The sequence below is a fragment of the Quercus lobata genome, chromosome 4, assembly GCF_001633185.2.
Source record: "Quercus lobata isolate SW786 chromosome 4, ValleyOak3.0 Primary Assembly, whole genome shotgun sequence".
NCBI lineage: Eukaryota > Viridiplantae > Streptophyta > Magnoliopsida > Fagales > Fagaceae > Quercus > Quercus lobata.
Genome location: NC_044907.1, coordinates 87,590,955 through 87,613,662, shown reverse-complemented (window position 1 = coordinate 87,613,662; position 22,708 = coordinate 87,590,955). Strand labels below are relative to the sequence as shown.

Below are 22,708 nucleotides of genomic sequence, written 5' to 3'. Positions count from 1 at the left end.
ATTAGGGAGAACCATGCTACTTCCCACCGACATGGATGGGTTGAAGAAAATGAGGATGCAGAAGGTCTTCCTCAGTACAAAGAGGTACTTGGGCATGGTAAGGCTCTTGAAATCTAAAACTTTATTAACTCTCACTCTCGGTTTGTCATTCATGATTTATTTATCTCCCTTGACAGGCTCTCCAGGCCACCTATAGGATGGAGGAAGAGGTGAACAACAAGAGTAAGGCAGCCGAGAATGAACGCTCCAAGCGTTTAGTGGTCGCGCGGACTCTCCAAGCTTCTGAGGAGGACCTCGCCAAGACTAAAACTGCCCTAACAGACGCTATCTGAGATAGGGATAGTGCCTCGGCGGGTTTAGCTAGTACTCAAAAACAGGCCGATGATCAAACAAAACGTCTACTAGAAGCCGAGGATCAGTTGCAAATAGCCAAGAAGCTGATCGATGACTTAAATAAAAGACTGGTCACGGCAGAGCATGACAAAGGTGTGGCGGAGTATGCCCGTGACGAAGCCATAAGGGCCAAGCGGGAGGCCGAGTTTGCCAGAAACGAGGCTGAGGCTGCCAAGGAAACGACCGAGGATGATGGTTATAATGCGGGGGTAGCTGAAACCTAAGCCATCCTTAAAGCCCAGATTCTTGGAGTATGCAGGCTTTACTACTCCCAGGTTTGGGAAGAGGCCTTGAAGCGAGCTGGGGTGAATGCTTCATCTGATTTGTGGAAAGCGGAGAACATATTCTACCCTACAGCCATTCGCGAGGCCACCTCCATCAGCTCCGTGGCTGTGAGTGACCAACCCGAGGAAGAGGTCACTCAGTCGGAAACTGTACAGGTCGGCGCCTCTCCTGGCAAGACGCTCAAAGAGGGAGAATTTCAGGATGTGATAGAAACATCTCAGCGTACGGATCTCGAGGTACCCAAAGAGATTGCTAAGCCCGTGGTTGGCACTCAGATGCCTAATGCTGAGGAGCCAGCCATACTTGCCCAGCCCCTACAGGCAATTCCCCTTACTGTGGTCCCCAAGAGTACCGACACTGACCCTGTTCAGCCTTCCCCAGAAGGGACTACCCTCCAGGGTGTCGAAACTGATCCCGTTCCGCCTTCCCAGGACGTGGCCAACGCAAAATTAAAGAAGTAGAAACCCTGGCCAGGCTTCGTACTTGTTTTTAGTTTAACGATTAACTTGTTCCTTTTCCATTTTGAAAACTTTGTAATCTACTAGTAGTTTGAACCTGTTGAACATGTATATATGAAATCCTTTTCTTCCTTTTTCCTTTTGGTTACTTGTTAGTTTCCCTTGTCGATACTTACTATTGTTTATGAATTTTGAACTAATTATCCTAACACGTATGAATAGTTGTGTATGCGATAAATTTAGAATCATGTTTCAGAACGTTAGCTTACCTGCACCTGTAGAGCCTTGAACTCATTTCTGTCCCCCATTCAATGGAGATATAGGCATCATCCGAGATGTCATATGTAGTTGCTAGGTCCTGCTTAGTATCTAGGTTTCTTTAAAGTAGTTGGCTTCCCCATAGGTTTGAGTCCGAGGACCATGCAATACCTTGGTTCTGTCAACATTTGATTTTAAGTAGTTGGTTTCCCCATAGGTTTGAGTCCGAGAATCATGCAATACCTTGGTTCTGTCCAAAACTTGATTTTTCAGTAGTTAGTTTCCCCATAGGTTTGAGTCCGAGGACCATGCAATACCTTGGTTCTGTCCAAAACTTGATTTTTAAGTAGTTAGTTTCCCCATAGGTTTGAGTCTGAGGACCATGCAATACCTTAGTTTTGTTCAAAACTTGATTTTGATAAGTAGTTGGTTTCCCCATAGGTTTAGTCCGAGGACTATGCAATACCTTGGTTTTGTCCAAAACTTGATTTTTAAGTAGTTGGTTTCCCCATAGGTTTGAGTCCGAGGACCATGCAATACCTTGGTTCTGTCCAAAACTTGATTTTTAAGTAATTGTTTCCCCATAGGTTTGAGTCGAGGACCATGCAATACAAAACTTGGAGGTTTGAGTCCGAGGACCATGCAATACTCTGTCAAAACTTGATTTTAAGTAGTTGGTTTCCCCATAGGTTTGAGTCGAGGACCATGCAATACCTTGGTTCTGTCCAAAACTTGATTTTTAAGTAGTTGGTTTCCCCATAGGTTTGAGTCCGAGGACCATGCAATACCTTGGTTCTGTCCAAAACTTGATTTTTAAGTAGTTGGTTTCCCTATAGGTTTGAGTCCGAGAACCATGCAATACCTTGGTTCTGTCCAAAACTTGATTTTGATAAGTAGTTGGTTTCCCCATAGGTTTGAGTCCGAGGATCATGCAATACCTTGGTTTTGTCCAAAACTTGATTTTTAAGTAGTTGGTTTCCCTATAGGTTTGAGTCCGAGGACCATGCAATACCTTGGTTCTGTCCAAAACTTGATTTTGATAAGTAGTTGGGGGAATTAACCCCTCGGCTATGACATGCGACCTTGGTTTTAGGGAACTTAGCTCCTCGGCCAAGCCCCTAGAACCATCCGTGTTACTGACGCTACGAAGCGCAGCCCCTACTAAAGAAACATAGCCCCTAGTGGAACTTTACGCTAGAACACTACAACTGGCTGTTAGAAATGACAAGGGGACTGTCTCGACCTACCGCCTGTGCCAACACACAAGCCTTCCCCACAAACGGCGCCAATTGTAGGGACATGATTTGCAACGACCCAACACGATACTGGGTTCGCCCGTAAATAGGCCCAAACAATATGATTTATAGAGCGTGGGTTTGAAAAGCTAGGCCTTAGTCACCAGACGGTAGGTTTTTCGTGGTGTTCATACATAGTTAAATAGTGTTCTCCCTAGGAGTCTTTCTCCTGGAGGCGGGTTGGGAGACTCTGATTTTTGGCCATTTTTCCCAGCCTCCTCCTTGGTGCATTATCCTTTACATTATATAGCCCTTCTTGGTTGATCTTAGCCTCCACTTGTTGGTCAGGCAAGTGCCTACTTCTGTACCCGTCCCATCAGCTGTCCCTCCTTACTTTCTGTTAGTTGCGGTGATCGAAGTCGCCCTACCCAGGCGTCTTTTCTCATTAACATGGTCATGACACTAGCTGGTGCATTTAATGCGGAGGGGACGTGTTTACCCTGAACCAGTTTTGCATCGTACCCCCATGTGGGTCCCATTCTACTCGCATCTCTTACAGGGGGCTTTTTGGGGGCATCCTTCATCAAGACGTTGCTCTTCCCCTTGAGGTCTTGGAGTACCGAGGATAGGGTCGTCCTCGGCTATTCCCCTCGACACTTCGGACTTTCCCCATTCGTCCTCGGCACAGACCCTCCTCGACACGGGCCCCGAGCCCTAATAGGGCATGGGTCGGACCATAAGTTCCCTGGCCCCACAAGGAAAAAGGGAAAAAATTAAAAAGTAATCTATGCTCTTTAAGAAATCTTTCCATCTCTTCAATTCATTTCTAATAATCAAGAAAAGAAGAAATAAAATCAAGACAAAGACACTTTGAAGAGGTACGTTTCTATTTCATTTTGTAGAATCTAAATTATTTTTTAAAATAATTATCCCCTGAATTGACTGTTATATTTTGTGTGCCTTAATCATGTCAAATACTGCTATTAAAATTTACTACATGTAGTAAGCATAAAATGTCAATTTTTTCATTATATTGTAGTTCATCATCACTTTGTGTCCTAAAAAATAAAATGGTGTTTGTATATATATATATATATATATATATATATTGTAAAATGGTGTTTGTAGATATTTAAAAAAAAAAAAAAATGAGACATTAATACATCAAATGGTGTTTGTATATATATATTTTTAAATGTAAAGGGAGGTAAAAGAAAAAAAAAAATTATTAGCAAAATATACTTTGAAAAGTTAGGGTCATTGCTCGCTCCCTCGCTCCCTACTCCCTCTATCCAGAGGGAAACAAAATGTTTGAGACCCAAAGGCAGACTCGGCCCAACCAATACCAGTCCCTTATGACCCACCCAATACTGCCAAGGCCATGAAAGCCCTCCAACAACAAAACCACCCCATCCAGCCACAACTTGATAAAGCCTTGATTAGCACCAAAAAAAAAAAAAAAAAGTTGCTGAAACCTTTAGCAATCTATTATAATTTTTATGTTGACTAATTCCAAGATGGAAGTTTCATTTTAATGGTTTAAGAATTTATATTTCTTAAGCAATCTATAGAATCCCTTCTATTTTGGAAAGAATTTACGTTTTCTAGCGCCAGCAACTCCCTGTACACATGGGATTGCTTGCCAAACCAATTGGACTTGGTGAATTCTCTTTTTCTAACCATACATGCCCATAGCTCTTCTCCGTCTTTTCAAGATAAGAAGAGTCTAGCATACTCTTGAGCCCATGTGTACCTTTTCACCAGGCATCTACATTGATATGTTTGTGTTCCATGTAAACCAATTTGCACAAAATTTTTTTATAATTTGATATGGCTAAGCTGTCTTGAAAACTTAGAAGGAAAGTGGATAGAAATCTCGGACATGTTGGGTTAATGACGAGTAAGGCAACAACATAAACAAATATACAAAGTCTGACAACAACATAAACATTACAACCTATGCCCCAACCAGGCTGCATTAGCTTAATCTGAAGTAGCATTTGAAACTAATTTAACTATCCATTCTAGTATCCTATATTTACATATTTAAGTACGTCACCAAAATTCCTCCTTAATACCCATATATCTTCAAAAACAGGTTCCAATCTCCAATATATCATCCAATCATCTTTGAGGAGCTTTTGCAACAAGTTTTTATTCTCCATCAGCACAATGACACTTTGAATCCATTTCTCTTGACTGCCATCTTCTAATACTTCCATGCAGTTAAACATTCACTTTCAGCTAAATTCTACAACGAATTTAGGTTGAACTTGAACATACAGCCTTCAAAATCAAACTTGCTCCTAAAAACCATATAAATCATAAAATATCCACTGCCACAGCCACAATAATTGCATTATGAGATTTATTTTCAGACAGAACATTCAACCATCATTCTAATCACACCCTCTTTGATTGGGGTTGCTAAGAATCAAACCAAATTGCTCATGCAATTTGACAAGAGAAAAACAAATATGACACTTAAAAAGCATTATTAATTTCTTCATATTAACGTGGAGCCAATGAGGCATTGACAACTGGAAAGGACCAACAGCTATCAACCGAAAACTATCAAATTAATGAAAAGGCGTCACTCTACTGTCGTGGCATTTAATTAGTAAAAACAGTGCCGTTTAAAGAAAGCAGAATCATCAACAACTATTGTACTATTCTATTCAACAACTGTGTTATCGAAGCTAAAGTTCATAAAGAAGTTAGGAGCAATGGTTGCTAGAGATTGAGGCTCTGTCAGAAGACGTCTGAACTCCTCTCCGAACCTGAAACATCTGTCAACTGGTTCCTAAACATCTGAATGTCCTTCATCAGCTCGATCTGCCACCTCTATGTTACTTCTATTCCAGCCTCCCTAGTCCAGCTCAAACAACCAGAAATGGACCCATCTTTATGTTTACAATCAAAACTGAATGAATCCCCTCCATTTCGTTCTTCTACCCTTGCAGCTCTCCTCAAGCAGGATTGGTTGCCAGTTGCAAGATTCTATAAAGGTCTGCACTTTGCTTATTTTACTACTGTGGATGCAATCCTTTAGTTCTTAACTGTTAGCTACCTTGCACATAGAAATCAAATTTTTACTATGCATGACCACATTTGAGGCAGGTAAAGGATCTCCCTTGCCTTGTTCCTACAAGACCAAATAGACCATAAAATAAAGACAAACGATACCTGGAAGAACTTTAAGTTCTTTAAATTTCCACTGATCAGCCAGCTCTTGATCCATGCGTAAACCACACCCGATCCACTCAAGTATTTTTTCTTTTAATTGTTTAAGAATTCAAATTTCTTAAGCAATCAATACAAACCCTTCTATTTTGGCAAGGATTTATGTTTTCTAGCGCCAGCAACTCCCTATGCATGTGGGATTGCAAGCCAAACCAATTAGACTAGTGAATTCTGTTTTTCTAATCATATATGCCCATAGCTCTCATCTATCTTTACAAGATAAGAAGATTCTAGCATGCTCTTGAGCCCATGTAAACCTTTTCACTAGGCCTAAGGTGCCATTGGTAACATGGTTCGGAAATCTGCATTGACATCTGCATTGATATGGTTGTGTTCCATATAAACCAATTTGCACCAAATTTTTTGATAATCTGATATGGCTAAGCTATCTTGAAAACTTAGAAGGAAAGTGGATAGTACATGTTGGGTAATTGAGGAGTAAGGCAACAACATAAACATTTCATAAACATTATACAAAGTCTGACAACTACATAAAGATTACAACCTATGCCCCGACCAGGCTACATTAGCTTAATCTGAAGCAGCATTTGAAACTAATTTAACTATCCATTCCAATATCCTATATTTACATATTTAAGTACGTTATCAAAATCCCTCCTTAATACCCATATATCTTCAAAAACAGGTTCCAATCTCCAATATATGCAATCATCTTTGAGGAGCTTTTGCAACAAGTTTTTATTCCCCATCAGTACAATGACACTATGAATCCATTTCTGTTGACTGCCATCTTCTAATACTTCCATGCAGTTAAACATTCACTTTTAGCTAAATTCTAAAATGAATTTAGGTTGAACTTGAACATACAGCCTTCAAAATCAACCTTGCTCCTAAAAACCATATAAATCATAAAATATCCACTACCACAGCCACAATAACTGCATTATGAGATTTATTTTCAGACAAAACATTCAACCATCATTCTAATCACACCCTCTTTGATTGGGGTTGCTAAGAATCAAACCAAATTGCTCATGAAATTTGACAAGAGAAAAACAAATATGACACATAAAAGCATTATTAGTTTCCTCATATTCACCACACATCACACGTAAAAAGCATTACTAATTATTTTCCACCAAAAAAAAAAAAAAATTTGACACTTAAAAGTTTCCAAATGAGAGGATACTTCCAAGAAAATCTATCATGATCACTTAAATCTGCACAGAAACTCTCATTGAATTTCACAGTAACAAAGTAAATCGAGAAAGAGGTAAAACAGAAAGAGAGAAAGCAACAGAAAATTGATTGAGGAAAAATGAAATTCACTCAATGATGATTAGAACTAGGATGTTTACAACCAGTGCACTGAATCTATTGTGATGGTAACATGTGTTCCAGTTTTGACCACATGTTGTCATTGCAATAGATCCGGTGCACTCCAAGCACTCGACCCAAACTTTACTTGTTTATATATGCAATTATGTACAAAATAGAGGCTACATGATTAGCTAGAAATTAACTTCCCGAAAACTACCCAAACTGATCTAGCAGACTAATTAACTAACAAACTAGCCATTGTGGCTATAACAAAACTAACAAAATTTACAAATAATGAGGATCCAATGAGGCATTGACAACTGGAAAGGACCAACAGCTATCAACCGAAAACTATCAAATTAATGAAAGGGCGTCACTCTACTGTCGTGGCATTTAATTAGTAAAAACAGCGCCGTTTAAAGAAAGCAGAATCATAAACAACTATTGTACGATTCTATTCAACAACTGTGTTATCGAAGCTAAAGTTCATAATGAAGTTAGGAGCAATGGTTGCTGGAGATTGAGGCTCTGTCAGAAGACGTCTAGACTCCTCTCCGAACCCAAAACATCTGTCAACTGGTTCCTAAACATCTGAATGTCCTTCATCAGTTCGATCTGCCACCTCTGTGTTACTTCTATTCCAGCCTCCCTAGTCAAGCTCAAACAACCAGAAATGGACCCATCTTTATGTTTACAATCAAAACTGAATGAATCCCCTCCATTTCGTTCTTCTACCCTTGCAGCTCTCCTCAAGCAAGATTGGTTGCCAGTTGGAAGATTCTATAAAGGTCTGCACTTTGCTTATTTTACTACTGTGGATGCTATCCTTTAGTTCTTAATTGTAGCTACCTTGCACATAGAAATCAAATTTTTACTATGCATGACCACATTTGTGGCAGGGAAAGGATCTCCCTTGCCTTGTTCCTACAAGACCAAATAGACCATAAAATAAAGACAAACGATACCTAGAAGAACTTTAAGTTCTTTAAATTTCCCCTGATTAGCCAGCTCTTGATCCATGCCTGAATTTAGTAGGCTGAATGAAATCGTTCTAATGGACAGATCAAACCAAAAAAAAGCCTGTTAACAGTTCCAAACAAACAAAACCCCTTTGCATACTTTAACATAAAGCAAACCATATCATATGGAAAGGACAAGAAGGAAATATATAAGAATTAGAATTCTAGTTTATTCAGTTTGAACTACCTGTCAATGTGTCATGCCTGTACTAATGAGCTTGTACTTATGGACTTTTAAATAAGGACAACCTAGAAGCCTAGTTCTGAATGTAAGAAAAGAACATGGGATAGAACAATAAATCTATATACCTTTGGCAGTAAAAGCTTCTAGTTTCAATGTTTACTTGCTTTCCAGCACATGATTTCTACTGCATTCAAAACACCACAAAGTTCTTTGTCTTGCCATTCTTTTTTCGCACATTTTGAAACGAAGGAACCAAAACAGCACAAGCAGAAAAGAGTATAAGATTCAAAGTTTGCTGCATGTCATCCAAGCTAATTTTCATAAAGAATTTAGGGGCAAGGGTTGCTAGGGTTCAAGACTCTGCAGGGAATCCATCCTCCTGTCAAACACAAACATTTGTAAACTGTTGAATGTCCTTCACCACAGCCTCTCAATTGACCAACTCTGTCTCCTATATTTAAATTCTCATAATACTAACAAAGAGAAATCTCAAAGCTTGAAGGTGCTATGAAGAAAAAGCTGGACAAACTAGAAGATGCTATGTAATAGCCAATAGGGAACATCCAAATAGTTTGAAGTTAGAGAATGTATGGTATGTCAAGGAGGCTTTCCTGGAGCTTCTAGATCAATAATAGATTATTTTTCTTATCAATTTATATGTAAATAGCATTCATTTTACAATGCCATGAAAAGGTACAAAGTCACTTTTCTTGGTGTTAGGACTTAGGAGCTTCAATATCTACATTAAGCTTTTGTTCATGTATAATATGTATTTGCTTGCATGCATGCACATACAGTTAATGGAATTTAATCTTGAAAATCTATGGCAATATCTACTAGAGGCAGTGTCATGTTTAATTTGTGAATATCCGCAAAAAGATTAAAAAAGAAGAAAAAGCTCAGTTGAAACAACCAGCTATGGACATGCACCTTCTTTATTTTTTCAAAAGAAGCTTGGATCCCCTGCATTTCCTTCTCTCTAAAGGTCTACACTTGCTTATCCTGCTACTATGAAGGCTTTTCTTTGTTTTTTGAACTATAAGTTACCTTGCACATTGAAATCAAACTTTTACAATACAAGACCACATTAATGGCAGAGAAAGACTCTTTTTTCATAGTTTTCCTTGTTCTTGCAAGTCTAAAAATACCATAAAATAGAGAAAAAGGACAATGAGAAGTGCTTTAAGATCCCCAAAACTCCCTCCCTTCCTCCAGCTCTTCATCCATGCCTGAATCAAGTAAGGCTGAATGGAATTAGTTATAATGGACAGATCAAACCAAACCAGATTTCTCTAGATAAAAAGAAAAAGAAAAAGAAAAAAATTCTTTCAATATCTTTGACTCAAAGGACCAAGTCCTCAGATGCCTTCTCAATTCTGCCATCATAAGAAGAAAATTCAAATTATGACAATCATTTTAGAAATTGTAACCTACATAATTGGTTCCAATGCTCAGGGTCTTCACTTATGGTTGTGCCAGGAAAGATTAATAAAGGGCCTTCCAACTTGGCTTCGACAATTTCTAGTATGCAACAACCATTATCCTTTTTCAACCAATTAAGCCCTAGATTTGGAATGAGGCCTTATGAGTTTGTCAGCAACACAAACAAGAATTTGTAAAATTCTCTCATAATCATTTTGGCTATAGAGTTTTCAAACAAATTCAGAATTCCACTTGAAAGTATCTTTGATCTGCCACAACATGTACAAAAGCTAAGCAATTTCATTTGACATCCCTTTGCCTCTGGGGACATACAATAAAATAAAAACCCTATGTATATACTTGGATGTCTATGAAGGTGTATTATCAATTCACTATGAAATGTATTTCACCAGGCTAAAATGACAGAAGAACAAAAAATGTGATGATGGGGTGTAAGACATTTTCCTAACATTGGAAAACAATGGAGGCACATGGCTAAGGCCACTTTGGAACAATGAGAGTTCAATACTATCTATTATTCACAGTATTTGTTGATTTCCATTAGTGACATTGCTACCTCTTTGAACTGACTCTTCAATCGCAATTATTAATTCATGGTGCGTATCTCTTGCATCTTCACCATTTATTGATGACAGTTAGTGACATTATTAATTTTACGAGTTTTTTCCTCAATCACAATCATAAATTCATGGAATTCTACTTTATTCATTTTGAAAAACCTGTCATGCAAACAAAATGAGGCTGCGCTTGTGGATTTCTAAAATGAGGACAGCGAAGGCAGTGATGAGGGTGGGGAGGGATTCAGAGGTTGCATACTCTACAGATCAAAGTACTAGAATCCTTAGATTTGGGAAACTAGAAGCAAAAGGAGAGTTGAGAAAAATTATTACCTAACAAACTCAAAGACACCAACATTGTAGAAAAGAAGAGACAGAAAGGCAGCCCCACCAAAGGTTAGACCGAGCTTTACCAAAACATGTGGAATTGTGGAAGGGAAGACATTTGGTGAAGCAACAGATGCACAATAGGCATAGGGTACAGGATTGGAAACGGCATAGTGAAGAGTCCAAATTCTAGACATTATATCCACAAAACTAAGATTTTGATCCTACCACCCAAAGTATGGGCCCAAGTCAAGAATGGGGACTAGAGTTCAGAGATGAGGGCATTTTTTCAAGCAAAGGAGAGGAAACTCTGCAAGACCTCACTCTCAAATTTCTCTGCCTCTCTCTCCTCTTTGCATTTGTGGCTTCTCTCTCCTTTGCACACATTTTGCTACTGATTCCAAGCTCTGACTCAGTGTGTGTGTGTGTGTGTGTGTTTCACTTTGTGGAGTTTCTATGCTTAATGAAAATTTGAGGGAGTGAGAAGTATTGTTTTAAACGGAAGAAAACAACAATAAACCAGTACAACAAGAAGCTTTTTGTTGCATTTCTTTGTTTGTTCTAGTCAAATTGCTAGGAGTCTCATTGACAACTCTAATCAAATATATGGTGGGCAATCCATTAATATTTGTACACATGAAAAAGAAGAAAGACAGTGACTTACAGAGAAAAAAGTTGATTAACCTTCAATCACCTAGCTCTTCAGCACATTCCTTGTTCTCACTTGATTCCTCACAGTTAGAGTTACCCTCACCCATAAATTTTGTGACTCTTTCAATCCTTTTTGGGTGAGGTTCATAATTAGAGCTTCCAGCCCCATCATAGTCATCACGAGTTCGCTTGGCTTTGTAACCTTCTGCTGCCGCTGCCGTCGAATTGTCGGAATTAAGATCTTCAATGTCTTTCTTGTATACCATTCGCAACCCGCACTTCTTTACCATTAATGGGACCTTCGAAGATTCAATTTTAATTCCAATCTGACTGAATCCATTTGCATCGCATTCACACAATGATTTCTTCATTCCTTCCTCATCGTAAAATTGAGGAAGAAAATAATGTAGCCAAGTGTGATCCGATAAAAGAACAAAGTCGAGCGTGCCTGGTGCACTATGCATTTTTTTTCCGTTGACTATCAACCAACAGGTAAGTGAACCTTCTTTGAGGATTTGGTGATGTGGATGACAACAAAATACAGCGCAAACAGCAATCCCGATCCACTCATTACACAAAAGAGAATTAGGTTCTTGAATACTAACCTCATCCCCAATACTTTGATGCGTAAACCACTTTGGAATTTCACTTCCAGGGATAACACTGTTATATCTGTAAGAACGGGTATCAGAGCGAGGGCACCGAAGGGAACTTATTATCGCTGCAAAAAACTGCAATCCATTGTCAATGAAGCCTTGATTCTCAGCCAATTTATTGCAATTTGTAAGGTAGAGGAAACGCCCAAATGGAGAATTTGGTGGTGATTGATTTGGTAGCGTTTCTAGTGAGGTACAACCCTTTCCCCAAATATAATAAATATTTAATGGAAGCTTTGGCAATGATAGAAGACTCGTACAATTGTTCACCTCCAACTCAAACAACCTAGATAGTTGAGAGATGTTTTCCGGAAGGCAACTAAAATTATTGCCGCTTAGATATAAATATTCTAAAGAGAATAAGCGACAAATATCATTGGGGATTGCATTGAGATTGCAATAACTTAGATTCAGATGGGTCAAAGAACACAAGCCCCATAAAGAAGTCGGTAACAAGCCCATGTGATTGGGACTTCTCCGCTTAAATCCACCCAAAGCTAGTGTTTTAAGACTTCGAAAAATAGTATTGGAATAAGCCATAAGACCTGTGGCAGTTCCACTCACATCAACCTCTTCTACCATTTTTTCAATCACCAAGTTTTCCGGTAGTTTTGAGCATCCGGAAAGATTGAGATCTTTGAGCCATTTCATATTAAAAAAGGTACTAGGAAGAGACATGAGATTTTTGCAATCTTTTACATTCAATGAAACAAGCCCAGTCAAATTTTCAATTGATGTTGGTAATTTTGTAATAGCAGTTCCATCCAAGTAAAGCTTTGATACATTTTTCATATTTTCTCCAAACTCTGGAATTCTTTTTAAATTTGGACAACCAGAAAGAATAAGGATCTCAAGAAACTCCATTTCAAACTTGCTTGGAAGACTTTTGAGGTTTTTGCAATCTTTTAGATTCAATGAAGCAAGGCCAGTCAAATTCCCAATTGATGTGGGTAATTTTGTAATAGCAATGCCATCTAAGTAAAGCCTTGATACACTTTCCATATTTTCTCCAAACTCCGGAATTCTTTTTAAATTTGAGCAACCAGAAAGAATAAAGATCTCAAGAGACTCCATTTCAAACTTACTTGGAAGACTTCTGAGGTTTTTGCAACCTCCTAGGTTAAGAAAAGTGAGTTTTTGATGAACTCCAATTGATGGGTGCAAGGAACGTAAATTTATACAACCCTCAAGATCCAATTTCTCAAGATTTGGGATTTCGTTGAAGTCAGGAGTTTCAATCAATTTTAGTGATTTCTTCAATTTGATGAACTTCAAACTATCAAAAGACTGTAAAAATCCAAAAAGGGGAAAAAAAATTAGCTTCTACAAAACCATACAGTTTAATGAAAACTTAAAATTAAAGTTGTAAAAGGTACTTGAATTACCTTTTGTTGGAAACTTGGTGGAAAATATTTTGAAGGGAATTCACTCCAGTCAAGAAATCTCAAGGCATTAGGAAGATATTTGGGCTCATGCAAAAGGTGAACGTTATCAATTATGAGCAATTTAAGATCATGAACCTTTGAAAAGGATTCAGGATTCCAATATGCTTCTTTTTGTTTATGCAACTTTAAGACTATGCCTTGAATTGCTTTTGTTCCCTAGTAATCATGAATAGAATAGATTAGTGAATTGCAAGATGTAAGATTACTAAAGCTACTCTAAGTTTACTCTTTTAAAGCTTAGGTACAAATACAATACTTTAGGTGCAATTCATTAGATTTCCCAAAAAAATTCGAACTCATAGTTGAATTTAATTTAATTATCCTTGAAAATGATGACATTGTATTTTATTGGTCAATCCAAGCAAGTGAGTGAATTTCATTTAGGAAACTAAAATATAGAACCTAAAGTATTGTATCTAAGTTTTCACCTTGAATAATATAATAGGATACATGATCTAGTTTTCTAAATAACTGCTTACCGTATTTTCTGTTAGTATATCATTAATGTCCTTAAACAGCCACAGTTTGCCACGTTTTCCCGGCTCTTTAGGACACTCTTCATAAACTATGTTCTTGCCCATTTCTTGAAGCAAATCATGCATCCACAAGGTAAAACCATCAAATTTAACAAGAGATTTGTCAAAAAGAATCCCTAATCCAATATCTGGAAAAAGGTCAAGATAATTTAGTATTTCTACTACATCTTTTTTCTCCTTATGATTAAAGAAACAAGCAATATTTAGGAATATTTCCTTCTCTGTTTCATGTAGTCCTTCAAAACTTATTCTAAGTACTTTGAGAATATCTTTTTCAGGAAACTGTTTTAGTCTATTTAATGTACTTTTCCATTGATCGATACCTCTACCAAACAAAAAAGAACCCAAAATCTCAATAGCTAAAGGAAGGTCATTAGCATAATATACAAAACCTCTGGACAACTCTAGATATTCTTTGGGTGGATGATCTTTTTTAAATGCTTTCAAACTCAAAAGATGAAGAGATTCATCATGAGTCAATCCATTAGCCTCATATATTTCATCTACTCCAAGGGTCTGTAGCAAATGCTTATCTCTTGTTGTTATGATAACTCTACTACCTAAACCAAACCATATATGATCCCCTGCTAACTTGTTTAATTGGTCTAATTGATCTACATCATCAAGAACGAGAAGAATTTTTTTATGACGTAACTTGTTCTTGATCACAAAAACTCCTTCATTAACATCTTCTACACCCATATTTTCATTCAAAATTTGAAGGATGAGTTGTTGTTGTAATCGAACTAAACCATCTTTTTCACAAACTTCCCTAACATTAGCAAGAAAACAACAACCTTCAAACTTATTTGAAATCTTACGAAAAACAACTCTAGCAAGAGTTGTTTTACCTATTCCTCCCATCCCCCAAATACCCACCATGCGAATATTGTTTGACCCTAAATCCAAACATGACTCCAATTTCTCCACTCGAGAAATTATTCCTACTAGGTTTTCGGTACATTCTGAGAATGCATAACTTAATTTATGCCACAATTTTCCCACAATGCTCTGGATAATTTGTGACTCAGGCCTGCAATGAAGAAAAAAAAAATGTAGTTAGTATAAACCACAATAAATACGTTAATAAAGGGTAGAAAAGCCAATTTTCTATTATGCTGATTGAAAATTAATTGGCTCAAGACAGAACTTGAAAGAACTACAGACATGTATTTAGGTCTACATAAGGTTCAAAACAATGCTATATATGAGGTGGGTGTTATGTGAATATTTGAAAGAAAGAAATGACAAATTGGATTACCTATCTTGTACATGCCATCCTTTGAGATTGGCTACTTCTCTTAAAGCAGTTCTCCATGCTTGCACCTTGTCTATGCAGTCCTTGAAATTTTCTTCATGTTTAGCAAAGGCTTGGGCAAAAGTACCCATTTGTTTTCGTATAGTAGATGGATCCACATCATAAAAAATTGGTAGAACCATCATCTTCATTTCTTTCATGCACCTAATGATCTTTACAGGTTCATCCAAACACCATGTAGAAGATGCATAGTTTCTTGAAAGAATGACAATTGCAAACCTTGATTTTTCTATTGCTTTCAAAAGCTCTAATGAAATAGATTTTCCCGTCTCAAGTTTTTCCTCGTCTCTAAAGGTGAGAATGCCCTTTTGTTTTAAGGCAACATATAGATGGTCTGTAAATCTATTGCGTGTGTCCTCACCTCTAAAGCTGAGAAAGACATCGTATTTCCATTGTGGTGTTGAAGAAGAAATTGATGACGAAAATGAGGCAGATGGAGTGCTAATGGCAGCCATTAGAAATATATTGGCAAATCTTGAACTACAATAAAGATTAAGAAAAAAGTACATTCAATTAAGTTTAAAAGAGAAATTAAAAGGAAAAAAATGAGAAGAAGAGAACGATTTGATGTGGAGGAATACATCCTCTGTTTTCAGTTAAGTAAACAACTCTTTTTTCTTTTTGAAACAAAGTAGGCGTGCAAGTGCCCTTTACATCCAAGAATCGACCTTGCAAACTTAAAATTATATAATTGTATTTATCACTACAAAATAAATGCTATGCTTTTAATAAATTTTTTCTAAGTATCAAACCTCTTGATCTTCATATATAGGATAAACCCTTCCCCATGTCAATGCATGCTGCATGCACTCATTGTATCCTCACACCATTGATCAATCACAGCTAAAATGACGCATCCTTTTAGTTTTCCTAAAAAGAATACTTCATCTATTCCAAATTCTTGGCCCTTTAGTAGTCCCATAAGGTTGTCCTTTATTTTAAAGTCAATAAATAAATTTCTCAACTTTCCCTTTATTTTACCTTTATAATTAAAGACAATGCATTATTCTCTGTTAAAAAAAAAAAAATACATAGCATTAAATGTTGTTCCCTTAAAAAGTCGGATTTTTTAATAGAACCAGCGACATTGAATGGAGGTAATAGTAATTTGATCCATTTCACAATGATTCCCTAATATGCCAACAATTAGATGTAACATAATAATAAAAATATTAAGAGAAAAACGTTTGTAATTTAATATTTGGTATAAGAGGAGAATAAGTATGGACTCATTTTTATTGTGTTGTCTGTTACATTATAGTGGTCAAATAAGTAATAATAGTCACTAGAGATTTACCATTAATGGATGACATTATCTCTTACTACAAACATACTTTTTTATGGGGAAAAAATGGAAAAGAAACCAAACCGACCAGTTTTAGAGATAGCGAGGATGTCTCAAGCTAGTAACTCATGGGTTCAGTCAGACAAAGTCAGATCATTGGTCCATTAATATGAACAAACATTTTAACCATTATGATTATATATATATATATATATATATATATATAAACTAGTCGCTAACCCGTGCGATGCACGGGATAACTACTGAATGAGTTTCAGCGGGGGAAAAAACATCATTTTTGAGTTGCAGTAGTAAGCAAAACTACATGAATTTTTTTTTAAAAAAATGATATTAAAAGAAATAGCACAAAGTGTTATTAGTTCTACAAAAGAAAGAAATGATGTTTTATTTATTAGTTTTTTGTGGGAATAAATAAGAGAGAATATTGCGTCTCTAGTTTAATTAGATATATATATATATATATATATATATAAAAGATAGGTTGTAATATATATACCAAAAGTTGCCTATTGAAAAGTCATAACCATTCAAATTAGATATATCGAAAGTTGCTTATTGAAAAGTTATAACCCTTCATATTGGATATACCAAAATGTGTCTATTGACCGAAAACGTTCCTATTGAATGAAAAGGTGCCTATTGACCTAAAATGAACATATTGAATAAACATGTATCTGTTAACTGAAAATGTGTTTATTACGGTGTTTTTAAATATATACATAGCATAAATTTATATAGTCGCATGGTGCAATAAGAAGTGGTCGACAAAAAGTCTAACCTTTTGCTTTTATATTATACAAGCCCCATCAGTGTACAATCCACCTTTTTTTTTTTTTTTTTTTCAAAATTGACGCATCCAAATATTGGGCTTATACTCCAATTTTTTGAAATTACTAACAATAGCTCTCATAATGCTATTTTAATGAGTCCCTTGATGAATTAGTAAAGAGGCTAACCAATAACAAAATTGGCAGCCACGCCAAAATTGAGTCTAATAAAATAGATTCAAAATATTTGACTCTATTATATTGACCAAATTTTCTTTATTCATCAAACCCATACACCTTTGCACATAAAAGGCCAAAGCTAGGGTATTAGCATTAATGACATGTTTAACTGTCATTTACATCCATGCAATCTTTCATAACATATCCATCATGTATTGCCAAATACACAGCTAACGAATTTAACAAAAGATATCAACCGTGTTTATATATATATATATATATAGAGAGAGAGAGAGAGAGAGGGTCATATAAACGAGTGCCCTTAGGGCACTGGTTAAGAATTCATTTTAAGAAAGTTTTAACATTACTTTTATAGGAAATAAAAAAAAAACTATCAAAATATTAATTGTTTTTTTTCTTTTCCTATAAAAACATTTTTTAACTGGATCCTTAACCAGTGCCCTAAGGGCACTCGTTAGCATTTCCCATACATATTACTCATAGATTGCATGCCATTAACTCTTGCCATTACAATCTTGCACATAAGTCAAGAATCATACCTTTTATAAATTATAATGAAACCTGTTTCTTTCTTTTCCACCATTAATTAACCCAAACCGGTACAAGGCTTGGGTCATCAAACCGTTCGCGGTTTCATGAAATAAAAAGAATTAATGGCTTCCAAATTAGACATGTATTCTCATCAAATACATATAGCCAATAAATCAATTAGGCGGTTTCACGCAATAAATAAATACATATAAGTCGCCCAAAGAATCCACCAAGTAGTAACTCAAAACCAATTTGATAGTTTCATATATACTTCTTTATATCAAACTCTATTTACTGTATTCGTTTTATTGTTGCATCGTGAGATTGTCTAAGGTTGTTGTTTGAAAAAGGAATAATATTAGAAAAGAATAAACCAGTTACGTTACTATGTAATCCAACATCAAAATCAATATCACCACTGAAAGTAATATTAACGCAAATATGAAAATGAATCACACAATAACATATACTTAGAACTCACGCAAATCCTTCGAGTTTATGAAACACGGTATAATGAATCACACAATAACATATACTTAGAACTCACGCAAATCCTTTGAGTTTATGAAACAAATTCTGTGCTACGTTAACCCACTTTTTATTTACCATACATTTGAGGAGAGGTATTTGACCTTTAAACTTGTTTTGGAACTTTGCTGGCTGGTGCTATCAAAAAGAGAAGTCCTGTTGCAAATACTAAATTTCGGATAGAGGGAGAGAGAGAAGGGAAAGAAGAATGTTCAGTGAGAAAAATATAAAAAAAGAAGTGATGTTTTATTTATAACTACTGCCCCAAGAGTTGTGTCTCTAGTTTATAATAATAGGTATTTTTTTTTTTATGGTAAACGTTTAATTGAAAAGATACAATTGTGTTGTTTCTCAAAAAAAGAAAAGATACAATTGTTGTGTTTTTAGTCATAGATGTGGAATTAATTTATGTAACCACGTGGCGCAATGAGGAGAGGTTAACAAAAAGTCAAACGTTTCAACTATTAGTTATTATTATATATATATATATATATAAAACTGTTGTGGGTCAAGTCAACAATTTAAAAAAAAAAAAAAACTCAAAACTTAAAAGTAAGATTGGATGTTATCAAATTTATTTATTAAAAAAAAATTAAGAAAATAACAAAGTCCCAAGAAATTTTTTATTTTTTCAGCAAAACAAAGTAGGTATACAAGTGGTATCTCTCTTTTCCTGACATTTTTTATGAAAAACCACTGAAAATGAGATTTGAGAGAAAAGACCCTTCATAGAAAGCCACTTTTTGACATCAATTATACAATTTTTTTACCAATTCAAACTAGCAACTATGCCTCTTTATCAATTATAATTTTTATAAGTTTGGAATTTTAGTGAGTCTTAAAAAAATAAAAAATAAAAAAACTGCATCCTAAAAATTATGATTACTGCACTGAAATCAAGAAAGAAGCTACTGCTACACAAACACTATTTTATCTTAGCGAAACATTTTTTTTTTTTTTTTTTGACAATCTCACAACTACTACAAGAGGAAAAATTCAGATATAAAACAGGAAAACACAAAAAACCCAGAAATAAATTTTACTTTTCTCCACTTTTCCACTGTTTTCCCATCACTCAAACAGAAATTGAAATCAAATCAAATATAAATTTAATTAAATAAAAACAGAGAATTCACACAGAGTATTGAATAAGAGAAGAGAGAGGACCTTAAGGATGCTGATCACTTTGTCAAGGTCGATGAGAGAGAGAGAGAGAGAGAGAGACAATCGGTTGAAAGAACAGAGAATAGAAGAGAAATTGTGGAGAGTATAAAATGTTGATATAATTGTAGGAGTGGAGTATTAGGTAGAAAGATATTATTATGTAAGCAAAGTTGTGAACATGACAATTACCCAACAAGTGGACTAGTAGGTGGTCCAATTATGAAACTTCTTCTTATCTTAATTACTGAAGCAAGGCATAACTAAATTCCATGATGGAAATTTGATAATTACCCAACAAGTGGACTATCATGTTTGGACTTTTGTGAAGGCTAAATTCCAAGATGGAAATTTCTTTGTAATGAAAGTTTTGTTGCAAGTATTTGTCTAAGAACTTTTATTTGTAATCGTTCATTCGGTGTAATTGAGGATGAAGACAAAAGTTTGTTGTTCACTCAACTTCACTCTACAAATTTACAAATTTTGGTCCAATGCACTTATGATCTGTCAAGCGAATATAAGAAAAAATTTCCAAGTTTGGACAAAACTCAATATTCAGTTGAGGAACAAAGTCATCAATAAGCTCATGGTGAAATTAGCTAACATTTTTGCATGAAACCACAAACCTAAATAGGAATTAGACTAAAGGCCATAATTCATTAAAAATTAATAATTTAATATACAATCAAAACTAAAACTAAAAAATAAATCTAACAAGAAAGACTGGATAAGCGAATTAAAGAAAGCTATTGGGGTCATGCAACACTTTACTTCTCCATCAATGAGCCTATAGAATTAGAGTCCCACCTATATTGGCAAGAATTTATGTTTTCTAGTGCTAGCAACTCCCTGGACATGTGGGATTGCTTGCCAGACCAATTCTCCTATTGGGTATTCTCTATTTCTAACCAAATGATTCTAGCTCTTAACCATCTTTTCAAGATGTCTAGCACAAGGTTAACCGGGTACTTACAGGCTCAGCCATTGTTAAAGCTTCAACCTTAGACCTTGAGATCGCCCCAATATTTCTTCTTATTCTTCTTCTCAGTCTCGCTCGCCCCTTCTCCCTCTGCATTTTTGCCGACTGCTGCTTTTGCATTTTCTCTTTCTCTCTGAGTTTTTTCCTTTGCACTCTAGAGTCTTCTAGTCTAATTTGAAGATGATTCACAACTTGCTTTCTGTCACTCCCTAAATACATGCTGTCAACCACTTTTTTTTTATTATTTATTTTTTTTATTGGGTTTAATCAAATTTTTAATGCTTTGTATGGCCACTCTTCTAGTTTTTTTGTTTATTTTTTATTTTAAAAATTTTCATAAATGGTTGAATATTCAAACGGGCTTTAGAATAAAACGATTTAGTGGGTAGTCAAATGGGCTTAAGCATGACTTAAGATAATTTAGACATAAGCTGTCATAAAAAGATTAAAAGAGTAAAATATTGAGCTTTAACAAAAAAATTATTTAGGTTTTCTTAAGATTTAGTATTTCTTATTTTGCCTTATGAAAGTTATGATATAAAAAAGACATTTGAAAAATATATCTCTATATTTATTTGGACTATTTAAGTTCATTTTTCTACTTTTATTAATTTAATATATTTATTTATATTTTAAATAATTATTAAATAAATTATGACATTATCACGGTTTGACTTCAATTCAACCTTAAAAACCTTAAACATCTCCCTCTTATGGTTCATTGAACGATCCGGATTTCAAAACCATAAAATGTATAACCTACCTTCTATCATTAAATTTTCTCCAAAAAAAAAAAAACCTTTTGTCATTAAAAAAAAGGGTAAGTTAGATGATGAAAGATTTTTTTTTTTTTTTTAAATCAAGAAATTTATTTTAAAAAAATTTCAATAGTAATACTAATTTTTTTTAGGAGAAGATATTAGTTTTGCTTAAGTAGGTTTTCATGTCCAATGGACTCTTAGCTCTCCGCCCTTTCATGGGCTGAAGTGAGAGTTTAAGGTGGTGGATCCTATTTTGATTTAGAGCCATTGATAATGGACTAATCTGCCCTAGATCATAGCACAAGACCGAGGGTGACTAAAAGGGGTAAAATGGAAAATCGGCACATTAATTTTTTTTTTTTTTTTTAAAGATTTCTGAACTAAAGTACCATGTAAATTAATACAGGCCACAATCACATTACTTTTCTTTATCCCCTCCCTTTTCTCTCTCTCTCATGCTTCAAAGCTCAAGTATGACAGATTTCTAGCTCTCACTCTCACACTAGCCCATCAACATTTGATTAATTTTGGTTACCCAGTTTATAAATTTTACTTTTCTCCCCTTTTTCAAATTTATAATGGAGATATAATTATAAATTTATACTAATTTTATTTTCCATCTTTTCATTTTTCTTCTCAACCAAACAAATGAGTTTTCTATCTCTTTACCTTTTCATCCCCCCAACTAAACACACATAAGAGAACACTCAAATATCTTCTATACTCTCATTTTTTATCACATTTTTATTTTAAATCCTCCTACTTTTCTAACCCTTGATTCAAATGTACCCGAGAGATAGACAACTTTTTCTTACTGTTGTGCTAAGCCTATATTATGGGCTATTATTGGAACCACCCAAACCATTTGTTTGATTGGCATTGTGCCACTGTCTTCTTAGATGGACAACATAGACTCTCAAACCATGGAAAAAACAAAAGATTTGAGATCCAAAGCACACTCGGCCCAACTAACACCCAGTCACTTACAACTTAAAACCCACCCAATACTGACAAACAGACAAAGGACATGAAAGCTCTCTAACCAAAACCATCGCACAAGCGATCCAAGGTCCAAATCCATACTCACAAATCAACCTACAACAAAACCACTCCATTTAGCCACAAGTTGTTAAAGCCTTAAAAAATCTATTAGGATTTTTGTTAAGGCTAATTCCAAGATAGATG

General features: G+C 35.4%; 3 protein-coding genes across 8 annotated transcripts in view; all 3 read right to left on the bottom strand.

The window, feature by feature from the left end:
* Positions 1 to 22,708, bottom strand: part of LOC115986742 (TMV resistance protein N-like) — a 72,883-nt gene that overhangs the window by 47,182 nt on the left and 2,993 nt on the right. The window contains exon 3 of the mRNA XM_031110019.1: positions 15,651 to 15,769. Coding sequence (XP_030965879.1) covers positions 15,651 to 15,744 — 94 coding nt within the window. The 5' untranslated portion in view covers positions 15,745 to 15,769. The remainder of the gene's footprint in view (positions 1 to 15,650; positions 15,770 to 22,708) is intronic.
* LOC115986734 (TMV resistance protein N-like) overlaps positions 5,176 to 22,708 on the bottom strand; it is a 108,075-nt gene continuing 90,542 nt past the window's right edge. The window contains exons 8-9 of one of the 5 annotated variants that reach the window (XR_004090849.1): positions 8,119 to 8,175; positions 5,176 to 5,699 (exon numbers count right to left, since the gene is read on the bottom strand). The gene's annotated coding sequence lies outside the window, so the exon portion shown is untranslated. Of the gene's footprint in view, positions 5,700 to 7,479; positions 8,003 to 8,118; positions 8,176 to 22,708 lie in introns of those variants that run through there. The other 4 variants (XR_004090839.1, XR_004090841.1, XR_004090842.1 and 1 more) reach the window with 4 other exon arrangements.
* Positions 9,561 to 15,502, bottom strand: LOC115986735 (TMV resistance protein N-like). Of its 2 annotated transcripts, none has more exons than XM_031110002.1 (5): positions 15,233 to 15,502; positions 13,915 to 15,004; positions 13,376 to 13,591; positions 11,348 to 13,277; positions 9,561 to 9,600 (listed from the first exon to the last, which is right to left on the bottom strand). In XM_031110002.1, exons 1-4 carry the CDS (start codon positions 15,427 to 15,429, stop codon positions 11,370 to 11,372), a joined length of 3,411 nt encoding a protein of 1,136 aa, XP_030965862.1. In that variant the 5' UTR covers positions 15,430 to 15,502; the 3' UTR covers positions 9,561 to 9,600; positions 11,348 to 11,369. The 2 variants fall into 2 exon arrangements, with proteins under 2 accessions (XP_030965862.1, XP_030965861.1); XM_031110001.1 differs by having other exon boundaries at positions 9,572 to 9,585.